The 13,532-nt window shown below is 35.5% G+C and overlaps 1 protein-coding gene across 5 annotated transcripts in view; it reads left to right on the top strand.

Moving 5' to 3' along the window:
* The window catches only part of GRIA4 (glutamate ionotropic receptor AMPA type subunit 4), a 382,415-nt gene that overhangs the window by 331,742 nt on the left and 37,141 nt on the right, over positions 1-13,532 (top strand). For all 5 annotated transcript variants that reach the window (XM_017948915.3, XM_031653000.1, XM_017948916.2 and 2 more), the window contains one exon: positions 1,180-1,427. In XM_017948915.3, coding sequence (XP_017804404.1) covers positions 1,180-1,427 — 248 coding nt within the window. The remainder of the gene's footprint in view (positions 1-1,179; positions 1,428-13,532) is intronic.

Below are 13,532 nucleotides of genomic sequence, written 5' to 3'. Positions count from 1 at the left end.
GTAAATAACAAGAAAAAGGACCAGGGTAAATTAAGTAGTGAGAGTAACGTATTAATAGATAAAACTCAAGTAGACAGAAGTAATTTACAAATATAAATAAGTTTCTTGGCTGGAGTCAAGGGGATTAGAATGACCAACTCCCTAAAACGCAAAATTGGAAAATAGGAATCACTTCTCTTTCAAGTTCAATATATGTTCTATTTGAAAATTTTTTCATAAAAAGTCTAAAAATGTTTCAGTCAACCTAGAGTTTGATTGCTGTATTAGGGATATTTGGTTTATAAGCTATACCAGGTTTTGCCTCTTCCTTTGGTGTTCAATTACTGACTTGATATGGACTGTATTTTTGTATATTTCTTACTAGAATTATGTGCACTAAAATTTGGGGGCATGAAAAAAGAAAAAATAAAATAATAGTCAGACATGGTGGCTCACACCTGTAATGTCAGCACTTTAGTAGACTGAGGCAGTAGGAGTGCTTGAGGTCAAGAGTTTGAGACCAGCCTGGGCAACATAACGAGACCTCATCTTAAAAAAATTTTTTTTAATCATCTGGACATAGTGGCATGCACCTGTAGTCCCAGCTACTCAGGAGGCTGAGGCAGGAGGATCTCTTGAGCCCAAGAGTTGTAGGTTACAGTGAGTTATGATCATGTCACTGCACTCCAGTCTGGACAACACAGCAAGACCCTGTCTCTAAAAAAAACTTAAAAAAAAAAATAAAACAACAACCCTCCTTGTTTGTTATAACTAAAATACAGTATTAAAAGGAATTTTACAAACTTGAAGTAAAATCTTAGCTTTTTTAAAGTTTGCCACGAATGTGATATAAAACATGATTTTAAACGATGAAGTCTCTTCATCGCAGTCTACATTGAAAAAAACAGTAAATAGATCACTATTTAAGCAGTTGAGTATGGTAACTGTTATGGCAAGAGGTTTGGGCTTCTTCAGATATGACTTTTAAATGTCTATCATTTCCGTGATTTCCTTAAACAGTGTTAAAAGGCAGTTTTCCAATTTGAAAAGAGTAATATTACTATTATATTACTCTATGACAAATGGGAGTTAGAGAGCAATGGAAAGATACTAAAACTCTTTATTCTTATCTTGGTTCAGTGAATATTAACATGTTGTTCCCTTCTTTCCTGTATTTAATTTTATTTTAATTTCCTCCAGAGATCAAAAATAGCAGTGTATGAAAAGATGTGGACCTACATGCGATCAGCAGAGCCATCAGTGTTCACTAGGACTACAGCTGAGGGAGTAGCTCGTGTCCGCAAATCCAAGGGCAAATTTGCCTTTCTCCTGGAGTCCACTATGAATGAATACATTGAGCAGCGAAAGCCATGTGACACGATGAAAGTGGGAGGAAATCTGGATTCCAAAGGCTATGGAGTAGCAACGCCCAAGGGTTCCTCATTAAGGTGGGTGGAATAGTATAACAATATAACATGTGTTGTTATAGTATTCCACCTTCCCTGATGTGCCTGAGAGAATTATTTTGTTTTGTGTGTGAACATGGTATGTTTGTTTGTTTGTTTTCTTTTTCTCCATTTCATATATTTTGGTCAACAATCAGGTAATTTTTTTTTAATTTTGGGATAATTAATCCTCGTTGACATATATCTTTGAAGGCCATATAAAAACCAAACTGGTTGAACACTAGCTGCTTCCAGTGGGCCTAAGGCATGGGTAGCATATGCTTCTTTACATCTCATCAAATTTTTTTGGCCACCGGTATCTACACTATCATCATGTCAGTGATAATTCTACATTTTATCATTTTTTTTAATTATGCCTGGCCACTAGTCTCTGAGTAAGAAGAAATTAACCTCTTTCCAGCAAACCACTTTTTTTTCCATTTCAATATTTTATTTATTATGACATCTTTCTATTTTAGATTATCTTGAGGTTGTTTTCATGCTAAGTTTGAAACCACATCTATTTATAAAAGCAATCATAGTCAGAGGAAAAAATGAGCTCTGGTTTTATAGTGCTTACTCAAGTCACACTCCTGCCTATTTTAAAGGGAGTGTGGTGTAAGTAAGATCTGTAAAATTAGACCCAATGGCAATCCAAAAATGCTTACAGATACACCCCTGAAATGAGCATACCATTACACGTGTGGATTAAGTGAGACTTTCATTCTTATGGAAATATTGGTTAAATCTGCCCTTTTCATCCTTTTGGTCCTGGACATAGAAAATTCACATGTTTATGTCCAGGAGGCAGAATTTCCTTTTTTCCTTAAGCAATAAAGGCTGCTGTTGAATTGATGGGGCTGGATCCCATCAAAAGCGATGATCGACAAATTACTCTGGTCTCAGTGCTGCTTAGGAGAAATGTACACAAAGCACAGATTCAAGAGGAAATCAGGATCTTTGCCAAAGGACTTAACCAAGAACCTGATCTTAAAAAGTGATGCCTCTGGTAAGCCATTGAAAAGTGAAGGTAATGAGACCTGTACTATTGCCTAGTACAAATGAAAGCAATATAAATATTATAATTGTTTTCATTGGTTTCAAAAGGGTAACTGCAATGTGCTTTGATATGTGTGTTGGGTTGGGAAGGGTTGAGAGAGATATAAGAAACAAACATCAGTAATGGAAAAGGTTGTGTTAAAGCAATATATTGTGTTTGCAAGCAACACTGTAATAATTAGTGAGGGGTTTTATGGTATGTTACAAAAGTGCAATATTAAAAGAGATAAAACAAAACTAGCCAGTAAAGACAAATATGGTTATGGACTGTGGAAATTTTGAAGTCAGGCTTCATGTATGGAACATACATTCCGTATGAAACTGAAGAAATGTGCAGGGAGAAAGCCAAACAAATAAATTATCCGTAATATATTCTACCCAAAAACAATTTCAACCATTCAGAAACTTAAACTGGCATCAGGTTGTTTCATCTTTGAGGGTTTATTTTGTATGATGCAGTATGAAGAATATGTAATTTCAATGAGGCCAAGTAGTAAAGAAATCTCTGTTGAAGGTATGGTTTTGAGAGCACCTTAGCATAAATACTTTTTTAAAAATAGGAGGGGAGAATGCAATGGTGGTTGATATGTAGATCAGTGTTCAGACTATTGATTACATTCACTGGATGTCTCTCTTGCACTTAATTAATTCTCTGTGGATATAGCTGCCTTGTCCTCTGTCTTGTGTCTACTGATAAAGTCAAGCTTCAGGGACTGAATTTGGCCTTCAGTGACGGGTTCGCCTGACTCCCATTAATGGCAAGAGAGTTCCCTCTTAAATGTGCCACTTTGTCAAATCCACACTACAGGGATTGTTTGGGGAAAAGCTGAAGGGCTTCATCTGTCCAGAACTGTATAATAATCACCCATTGGCTTCCCCCTCTTTTCCTGTCCTTCCCTGGACCTTGTTAATGAGGCAATTGTTAAATTAAGCTTCCTGGATGGAGAGTTTGTTTATGCACTTTGTTTTATATATGCCACAATTTCCTGAGCAAGCTGGCTCCTGCATGCCAAAACCACAGTCATTTTGTCCTGCCTTTGAGAACACTGGAAGGGCACTGAAGGCTGACCAGCATGCACCTCACCCCACCTCCTCTCTGTCTCATCCTCAGCCATCTAAGCGGGAGACTCATCAGGCTTAAATTCTCATTCTTATCCGCCTAGGATTCTTCTGTTTCAAATGAGACAAACTAATGCAGAGATGGACTAATAGTCATCTTCTGTATAAATGATTTAGTTTGCAGAAGCAAATTCAAAATAATTGTATTCATCAGAGCAAGGTCAAGAGGACATACCTGTATCAAATTCTTTGAAACCTTTCTGTCTTTTTCAGTTCCGTAGAGACTTAAGTCTGTTTTCCTATACAATCTATCTTTTTAAAATCAGGTCTTTAGGTTAATAGTTCTGGATGTAGTGAGACTTTTGTATTGCATTGTCATTAACAATGGCTTTCTCACAAACTCTGCTATTCAGATTCATTAGGCAACATGAGACTTTAAGCAAAAGAAAACAGTAATCTGTCCTATTTACATTTAAACAGAGAATGCAGATAAATGACTAGTTATGTTCCATTGGTCTAGGGAGTTTTAAATTTCCAGGTCTTGCTGTTTGTTTAAAGTGCTTCAGAAAAAATGTCACAGAAAAGAGGAGAGAGTTTGATATATAATCAGAATTGAAAATTGGGACTTGGGTCTTTAATGCAGACTTTAAAACAAATGCAATAAGGATCATCGCAAAGAGTAGATCTGTAACTGGACTGAAAAATATCACAGCACTGATGACTAGCACCTGTCTTTATAGTAGAGAATGATTTACAGAGCTCTTTACTGTTCCAAGACTTTATTTGAGACTAGTGCTTGCTGGACATAAAGCAATTAAATTTAAAACCATTGATCTATCACTTACTAATAACAATGGCCAGAAATTGTTGGTTTATTGTATTTTTATATAGATTCTCCAATTCTCAAGTGACAGAACAATGCCAGGTATACTGATCTGGAATCTTTTTTTTATATGCACAGTACAATTTATACTTCTATCAGTGCCATGGTTTTCTTTCTCCTCCCTTTCCCAGTCCCCTTGGCAATCCAAAACAATTGTGAAAATCTTTCTCTGGTTGAGAAATGTCCAAAAGTTGTTTTAAAATATACACTTTCGATGGCATTGCAACGGAATGTAAAGTTTAGAAGAAAGAGGAAGTACATTTATTTTGACTTTACTCTCAATACTATCAACACTATCAATTTTAATATACAAATTGACTATAGTATAGACATCTACTATACTATAGTATTTATGGTACAATAAAGTTGCCTATGTTACTGTCAAAATACTATCAACTTTGCCACGGTATCCATCCTACACTGGTTACTAGACTATTGATTTTACTTTGTAATAAATAAACCTGTTAAAGGTTCTTTCGAGTGAATCATCATTCGGTTGATATGGATTTACTATTAAGTAGCTGTTAGATAAGAATATCCCTTTTAAAGATATTCATAGTGTCTAGTGTCTGTAAATACCTCCAGACAACAAAGCGGTGGGTCATATCTGAACACTTCCTCTGGACCTTAGAACGATTTGTATACTTGACCCTAATGTTTGAAGCCAAGTCAAAAACTCTAGTCACCTATACTTTTATTATTCAACAGCGGTCATTCCCATTCAGACTTTGCCTCCTCTAAAGATGTTTGTGGAACTGTGTCTAAAGTAAAACAAATGTTCTGTCACTGAAAAAAAAAAAAAAAAGGATGCTTTAAAGGAAAGCAGTTCCAATACAACTTGTATCGGCGGTGGGAGGGGGGGGGGGGTGAGACCTGGAAAAAATGAGGCCCAGTTGTACTTGGCAATGACAAGTTGCAGGAACCCATGGCAACCGGAACCGATCCATTGAAACCAAGCACATCACACTTAGGTTACAACAGGAAACTCAGAGCCCCACAGCAATAGCACAGCAGGGGGAGGAAGTACTCAGCATGAGAATTAGAATACCACATCTCTCATTGGACTTTTCCTTTCAGCATTGAACAAAACTACTGGCCTCATAAGACACTTGGCCTTAGCCTAGATCTACATTGGAGTGAGTCGAGTTCTATGTAGGTCAAATTATGTTTCTTCCACTTTGGAGAATTTGCTAGGGCAGGTGTATTAAACTTAGTATGAAAATTCATGTCTGAAAAATGTATTATCCTAAGGAGCTACTTTCACATATAAAATTTGTGGGATATATACTTTAGTTCAGGAGTACTTAGAAGGTTTATGAAGTACTTAGAAGGTTTAGGAAAAAGGAGTTTGCTGGATATTTTATGTGAGCATATTATTTTAGTCTTTTTTTGGTATTAGAAACAAGTCAACTGATAGTATTAAAGTAGATACTAGAAAAACTTAAGTGTACAGAAGTCTAAAGCTGAGTACTGAGTACATTTGGGCTCAAATGAAGAAACTTTTAACATGCCTTGTGGAAATGAGTTGCAGTGGGTTGGTACATAAACACATTTTTTTTAACTATTATGAAAAGAGATATATATTTGCTTATGAATACCCTTCATTTTTAGTGCCATATTTAAAGATGCTATAGATAACTTATTTTTCTAATCCTATTATATTTTGAGATACAGTCTGTTGGGCTAAGGAGTAGACAAACACACACAACAAAAATCATTTGCATCTCTCAACATATACACACACACAAACACACATAAATCTTTTCTGAGATATGCTTAAAAGAGCTACCTAGTTTGCTATTAAATATACTGCTATTGTGTGTACCAAGTATTTTGCATTTACAAACTAAGACATCACATGGTGAAGGTATCAATGCTACTTGTGTCCCAGGGAAAAATAATTGCTCAGTAGAATCCATATACTTCATTCCTCTCTTTCCAGATGTACACTACACTAGGAAGGATGAAACTTACCAGGGCCATTTTAAATTCTAAATTTTTCATTTAAATCCTTCCTATTTAATTAAAAGATAACTAAAATTACAACTCCTCATGAAGAAGGAAACAAAGGTTGCCTTTTTTCTAAATTTCTTTAAGACTCACAAGGCATTCTACATGTTTGTAATTCTTCCCATTAGTTTTTAAAAAATGCTAAAATGATTTGCCCTCAATCTTTTGACAGTTCATTCAACAAATGACTCCTGAGTGGGGTCCAACTGATCATTTATCAGGTATGTTTTAAGTTGTTCATTCTTGAGGTACTTTATAGCAGCCTGAGTAGGTAACACCAAATTGAAAAGTTTCTATATTCAAGGGTTAGCCTTTTGCTCTCCTTACCACTACACTTAAAAGTTGTATTTTAGTAACTTTCCTGAGAAAATGAGTAATTTATGGCCATTTTAGTTTCTACCACTTCAAAAGGGATCAAATTTGACAAGATGAAACTGCTACCAAAATGTTTGGCAGCTTATGAAGTTTGATGAGAAAGCGAAGCTAGCTCTCAATTCCGACAATTCTAACAAAAGCCAGAATTGCAATCTCTTGTTCTTGAGCCCCACACAATTGTCTCACAGACAAAGCCTATGAATATAAAGATGATAGCATATTCAGATCAAAGGTAAAGCATTAATGTATGTATAGGGTTAGCGTGTGAAGCGGAACGCTTGCTCACCCTTAGAAGTAACCAAAGTAGATATGAATGCATGAAGCTTCCGTGCTATTCCCTTTCTATTGACTTGGCCTTGATTTCCTCACTCTAAGCATTCTCTGGACCCATATTTAAATTCATCAAGAAAGAGATTTTTTTTGTTTCTGCTGTGCATACAATAGATTCTGACCATGGCAGCAAAGCCATTCTTCAGCCCTGTCTATACTAAATTATTAAAGAAAATATGTCAGATTAATTACTCTCCACTATAGGATCTCAGGTTATAGGATCATGGCTTCTATAAAGTGGCTTACATTCAGTTCACAAGTGGCTCTCAATTTATCTTCAGAACGGCAGCAGAAGTCAAGTGACATATATCTATTGTTGTTGTTGTTCACACATCATTTGTGTTGGGTTCTATTCTCTAGATTGATGTTCCTAAAGGAAAGAGTGCCAGGAAGAAGCCACCCTAGGTGGCCTCAGCACAGGCTGAGCAGAGGGAGGAACCATTACCTTCTTCTGAGAGACCTTAACTCTTACATTAACTCTTACAACTCTGAACAGGCCTAGAAGAGAAGCATTATAATCACACTGCAGTGGATTCCTCCCCTTATGATCCCAGGGCCCTGTTAGCTGAGAGCCTGGTGGTAGAGTACGGAGGGACTGAAGAATAGAGGAAGGGGTCAGGTACAGTGGCTCGCCCTTGTAATCCCAGCACTTCGGGAGGCTGAGGAGGGTGGATCAGTTAAGGTCAGGAGTTCAAGACCAGCTTGGGCAACATGGTGAAACCCTGACTCTACAAAAAATACAAAAATTAACCAGGCGTGGTGGCACACCTGTAGTCCCAGCTACTCAGGAGACTGAGGCAGGAGAATCACTTGAATCCAGGAGGTGGAGGTTGCAGTGAGCCGAGATCGCGCCACTACACTCCAGCTTGGGCAACACAAGATTATGCCACTGTACTCCAGCCTGAGCAACAGAGCAAGACCCCATCTCAAAAAAATAAAAATAAAAAATAGAGGGAGGAAGTAGCTCTTTATATTTGCAATAGGTAGACATGTGGAGAATATTTTAGATAAACACATGCAGGCATACAACACAGAGCTTTACAGAGAGTTATGGTAATCAGGTTTACCATAAAAATCCAAAATGTCTATAATACAATACTAAAAATAGCTCACTTTATTGTGGATATATAATCTACCTTTCAGTGAAGAATTCTATATGATGCTGCTTTAATGCAGTTTTATGCTAATGATAAACATTTACTTAGTACATCATAAGTAAATAATGGTTTTCTACAAAACTGAAAATGTACTCCTTTGTTTCCGCACAGCATATGGGAAAGCACTCATCCACAACTTTAAGTGTCATTAGCTTCCTTTTGTCTCTAAAGATAGCATCAATCACAATGGGGCTAGTTTACAATTCTCATTTAATTAAAAAAAAAAGATAAAATAGTTTATCAGTCATTTAGAATGAGCTGGAGAATAGCAATGAATCTGGTTTAGAATTATATTCCATTTTAATTTCACTAAAAATTAAAAAACTGTAGCTCATTTATTTTAATGTTTGTTCCTCTCCAAAATAATCAATCATTTAACTCTGTTTCTAAATGAAATAACATACATCTGAGATATTTGACACAAATATACAGTATCATACACCACCTGACAATATCTGAATTGAAAATTGCCATTCAGCTCTTCAAAAAATCTAACCCTAGTCCTGAGCCTTCTCAGAAACAGGCATTATGTTGGTTACGAGAAGATTTTGTAAATAATTTTTATATTAACAGAAGTTAGAAATATTGTGAAAATATTGTTTATCCTCCCTAGCATCAAAAAAGTCTTTTTTTATGATTGAATGTGGTTTCTTTTAAATGGACAAATTTCATACTTTATGAAAATCTAAAAATATTTGTTAACAGATGTCCACAGAATGAAATATACTTTGAAAAAGTTTGCGAAGCTATTTTAATACATACCTTTAACATCACACAATTCAAAAATAAAGAAAATTTAAAGGCACAACAACATCCCTAGTATCTAACTCCACCTTTCAACGTACACAATACTGAAGTGTTAGAGAAAACTATCATTTTAAATACCATCAGCCACACAAAGTCGCATTATATCCTGTTGAAGTAAACTAGATTTTACTGAGCTTTCTTTATTTTTTTTTTAAATTCTGGGGTACTCAATGAAGAAGTTGACCCACAGATAAGTTTTTACAGAAATATTAAACATTCAATCAGTTTTCTTTAAGTGCTAAATATTTGGGAGTCAGCCAGAATAAGAATTCAATTGCAGTCAATCAAACAAATGTGACACAAATAGCTTCCCACTTTCAAAGGCAATATGAGAGTATATAGCCCACTCTCTATTGTTGCTTCCCTACACAGAGGCCTATATAAAAACTGGTAAGAGCTACCAACAGGGCCTCTGCTATTGTAGAAGAGTGATTGTTTTGTATTTGGTCGTGATAGATATGCGGCTTCTGAATATTTCTTTTTGAAATAGTAACAGGCCAAAATCCTATTAGTAACTAAGAAAAGACATCATCAGTCCTAGTCCCTAAATTCTCATCTTTTCAGACATTTGCAACTAGAACCACACACACACACAAAAATCATAAAAGCATTATCAGCAAGTATAGCTATTTTGCATTGCTAGTGCCTTTAGCATAAAAAGTAAATTTTTTTCTGAAAAAGTATGAATAAAAATTTAAAATGAAACCATGTATCGAGAGTCCTAAGACAGTCCCCTAACCTTTGGCTTACATTTGAAGCTAGTCAGAGGTAAATAGAATTGAATAGGACCCAGGAAAAGTTGACTTCAGATTGTCTCCCAGAGGAAAAAGGGCATAGGACTAAAAAAAAAAAAAAGAGTTGCTTTCTACTAAGTGATACAGTAATAATATTGTATAAGCCATAAAATTAGTTAAATATGTCATTTAATTTTCTTTCCAAATTGTTCACTTTTAAAAGATTATGCTTAAATTTAGCTCATATAAACACCAAAAATTACAAAGCAGCATATTTAAGTGAAACAATAATAGTACAGTTCAGCATTATACTTTTTGAACCACTTCCACATACATATATATTTTCACTTGCTGTGTTAAACCCTCTTATGATGTTGTTTTATTATAGAGGAAGGCACTGTATAATAGACTTACGTGACTTGCCCACAGTCCTACAGCTGAGACTAGAAATGAGATCTTCTGACAATCTCTGGTGCTCTTAGGGGAGAAGAACAAAAAAAGTACATTTTAGTACAAACATAGATTCACTCTGAAAACTTACTAAACAGTTTTTGTGACGCTTTCATGCTGCAGTTTTAGCAACACATAAATTCAAGGCATAGTGAAAATATGCACATAGGGCTCAACGTCCATAAATTTTAGCTTATTTTAAAAACCAGATAAACTCTTGTTGAGTTGAAAAAATTATGTACCTTTCAGGTCAACATAAAAATTTTACAATTAAAACTGCTTCCCAAAAATGCAGGGAAATTGGCTTATGATCCCTGACATCCGACTTGTTCAAGTAAACGTAGAAGAGATTTTCACATCTCTTGGACAGGAAACAATGATGTGACATCTCTATTTCCTTCCCACTTTGAGAGTCTGAAATTCTGCGTATTACCCTAGGTCCTCTTAAGGAAAACAACAAAATTCTCATACCTCTTTGAAGTTGTGGACACTTAATAAGACTGAGAAAAAATTCATTCTCAGAACTTCTATAAAAGCTCAGCTGTTTTGGAATTTAAGTAAGTCACTTGTTTAGTAAATAGCTGCTTTTATTGCAGCCTGTCTTCATTATGAAATGGAAAACTACCTAAGGAAAGCACTCCTCTGTAAGAACCAACATAGCTAGAAATAAATGCAGGTCTTTTATGCCTGTTAAAACAGACATTCAAAATTGTTTGCTGACATCAAATGTTTGGCACGGTACAAATCTGACAAAATTCATTGGATTATACAAAAGGGGGAATAAAACAGCAAAAGTGAAGCACAGGCCTATAAAAGGACTTGTTTTGATTTTTTTAGAACAAAACTTCTATTTCCATATCTAGATATGATTTTAAAAATTGATCCACATAATGTGGTAGCCTGTGGTGTTTCAATATGAAATACCTGAGAAGGTGATTACTAAGGGCATCACAATAACCCTAACAACTTCAGCACTACCTAATTTCTTTTTCATTTTTCTCCTCATCACAAATAGCAATCACTTTATGCCCTGAAGCATGAAGATTTCACAGCCACTGTAATTTTACCCAATCCAGGCAGTATACCTATAGTTATTCTTATTCATAGATTCCCAGATCATTTCTAAATATAAAGATATCGTCTTTAAAACTCTGTTACGTAAGTGACTACCATGGATGAAATAGGTGTTTCATACAATACAGTTTACTTTTTCTCATTTTAAGCACAGCTTTACCATCTCTGCAGGTATTTGTTTCACAAAAACAGGAAATTCCTCTCTCTCTCTCTCTCTCTCTCTATATATATATATATATAGGAATTTATAGTGTTTCATAGATAAAAGGACTGGTTTGTCAAAATAGCCATTTTTAGAATATTTATTAAAAACAATGAATGAAGTTAGATTACCAAGGAAGAACACAAAGGAACCCACATATATTATAGTTGGAGGAATTACATCATGCCATATTTATATCATGAAACTTTAAGATGATTAAAGTTCACAGGATAAATCTAACACTAAATAAATGGTAATAGTAGTAGATGGAAACAAGATATCATTGTACAACATAGAATCTGCCATAAAGTGTTTTTTCCCTGCACATTTTCATAATGGCTGTTAGAGTAATCATTACAACATCCCTCATTTTTATGTCTCTGGAATATACTTTGACAAACTGAAGTTTCAAAGTACATCCATTATCTCACCTGATGTCATTTTACTTGATGAAGAATTTTAATAAGTTACCCAAAGTTAAATAACAATAGCACATGATCTTGTATGGGTTCAGGCTCATTCTTGGTCTCCACTCTCCTTCATGTCTCACAGAATTCAATCAATTGTCTGGTATTTGTTTTTTATGGGAGCCAATCACCCACCATCTCTGAAATTATGCCAAAGGGTAACTAGGACCTGATTCTAAGCTCTGTTAATTAGACAGCAGCCTCAACAGAGATAAAGTAATTCGAATAAGAAAACACCATATCAGAGACTACATAAATGAAAACAATAAAAAGGAAATAAAAATTTAATAACGACTATGTACCACACCCATGTATACTGGAACTTGATCCCCCTAACTCCTTGTAGTTGTTGCTTTTATCATCTGGACAGATGCTGCTGCTGCAACTCAGGTTAAATAGCTGATGAGTGACAGAAGTAGAACTGGAGCCCATTACTGTCTAGGTCCCAAGCCCATGAGCCTCTCACTATGTTGCCTTGTTTCTCTCCAAAGTCACAGAATCCTACTTAAAGACAAATAAAGAAAAAAAAAAAATCCCATCTTTATTCATCCTGCCATTTCCCACTGTGAAAAAATACAAGCACATAGTGTCGGATAATATCCATTTCCCAGATGTTTTTCTAGCTCTCCCATCTAATGACCGTTTAATTCTTTTTTTATTTTCACAATAATTATTGTTCATATCAGATTTAGTATTGCTTCAATCATGGTGCTGCTTGTAGCACTATCATTTTACTCTCAAAAGACAAAAGAAGGTCAGGGAGATGAGCTGAGAACACCCCAGCATACCCCTTCTTCCTAAGGAACTCCAGGTGCTCACCATGATGCACCCTCCATTATTCACTCCAGCTGACAAAAATTACCCAAGCAATGCCCTTCTGTGAACTTCTACTCTAAGCCAATTTCAAGGTATTAGAGCTCTCTGGCAAGACAGACTGAAGGGCAGACAATATTTTTTTCCTCTTACACAGCTAATGTTCGTTCCCCTTTGGCTTAATTCTTAAAATGGGTTTTAAATTCAATTCAGTGAAAGCCCCAGTATATCAGACATTTGATAGTGTCTTGTGAGACCTGAGGAAAGGGTTAACCAGAACTGAACTTGACTTTAATACAAGACCATGTTCTATTTTTGTTTAACTTTGGGTATTTCTCCCCTAGGAGGAGGACAGAGGAGAACTAACCAGCTCCAGGACTAAGGTAAGAGGGGAGTTTTCTTTCAAAAGAATGGCTTCCATCCATTTGAAGGAAACCCCTCCCCCACCTGTTTTTTAATCCCTTTTTCTTTATACATTTATATTTTTTAACCCACCAGCATAAGGAAACCAGCTTGCCACTTGTGCATAATAGTCATTTGAACATTCACTTGCAAATGGTATAGCAGGAAAAAATAGAAACTTTCACAGAAGTCATATCAGTCATATGCTAATGCATTTATGTTTTCTATCATCATTAAATATTAGTACCAGTCTTCCATTAAGGCTTAGATACTTGCATAGGCCTTA

This window comes from Papio anubis, chromosome 12, assembly GCF_008728515.1.
Source record: "Papio anubis isolate 15944 chromosome 12, Panubis1.0, whole genome shotgun sequence".
In the NCBI taxonomy this organism is placed as follows: domain Eukaryota; kingdom Metazoa; phylum Chordata; class Mammalia; order Primates; family Cercopithecidae; genus Papio; species Papio anubis.
This window is presented reverse-complemented; position numbering and strand designations above follow the sequence as displayed.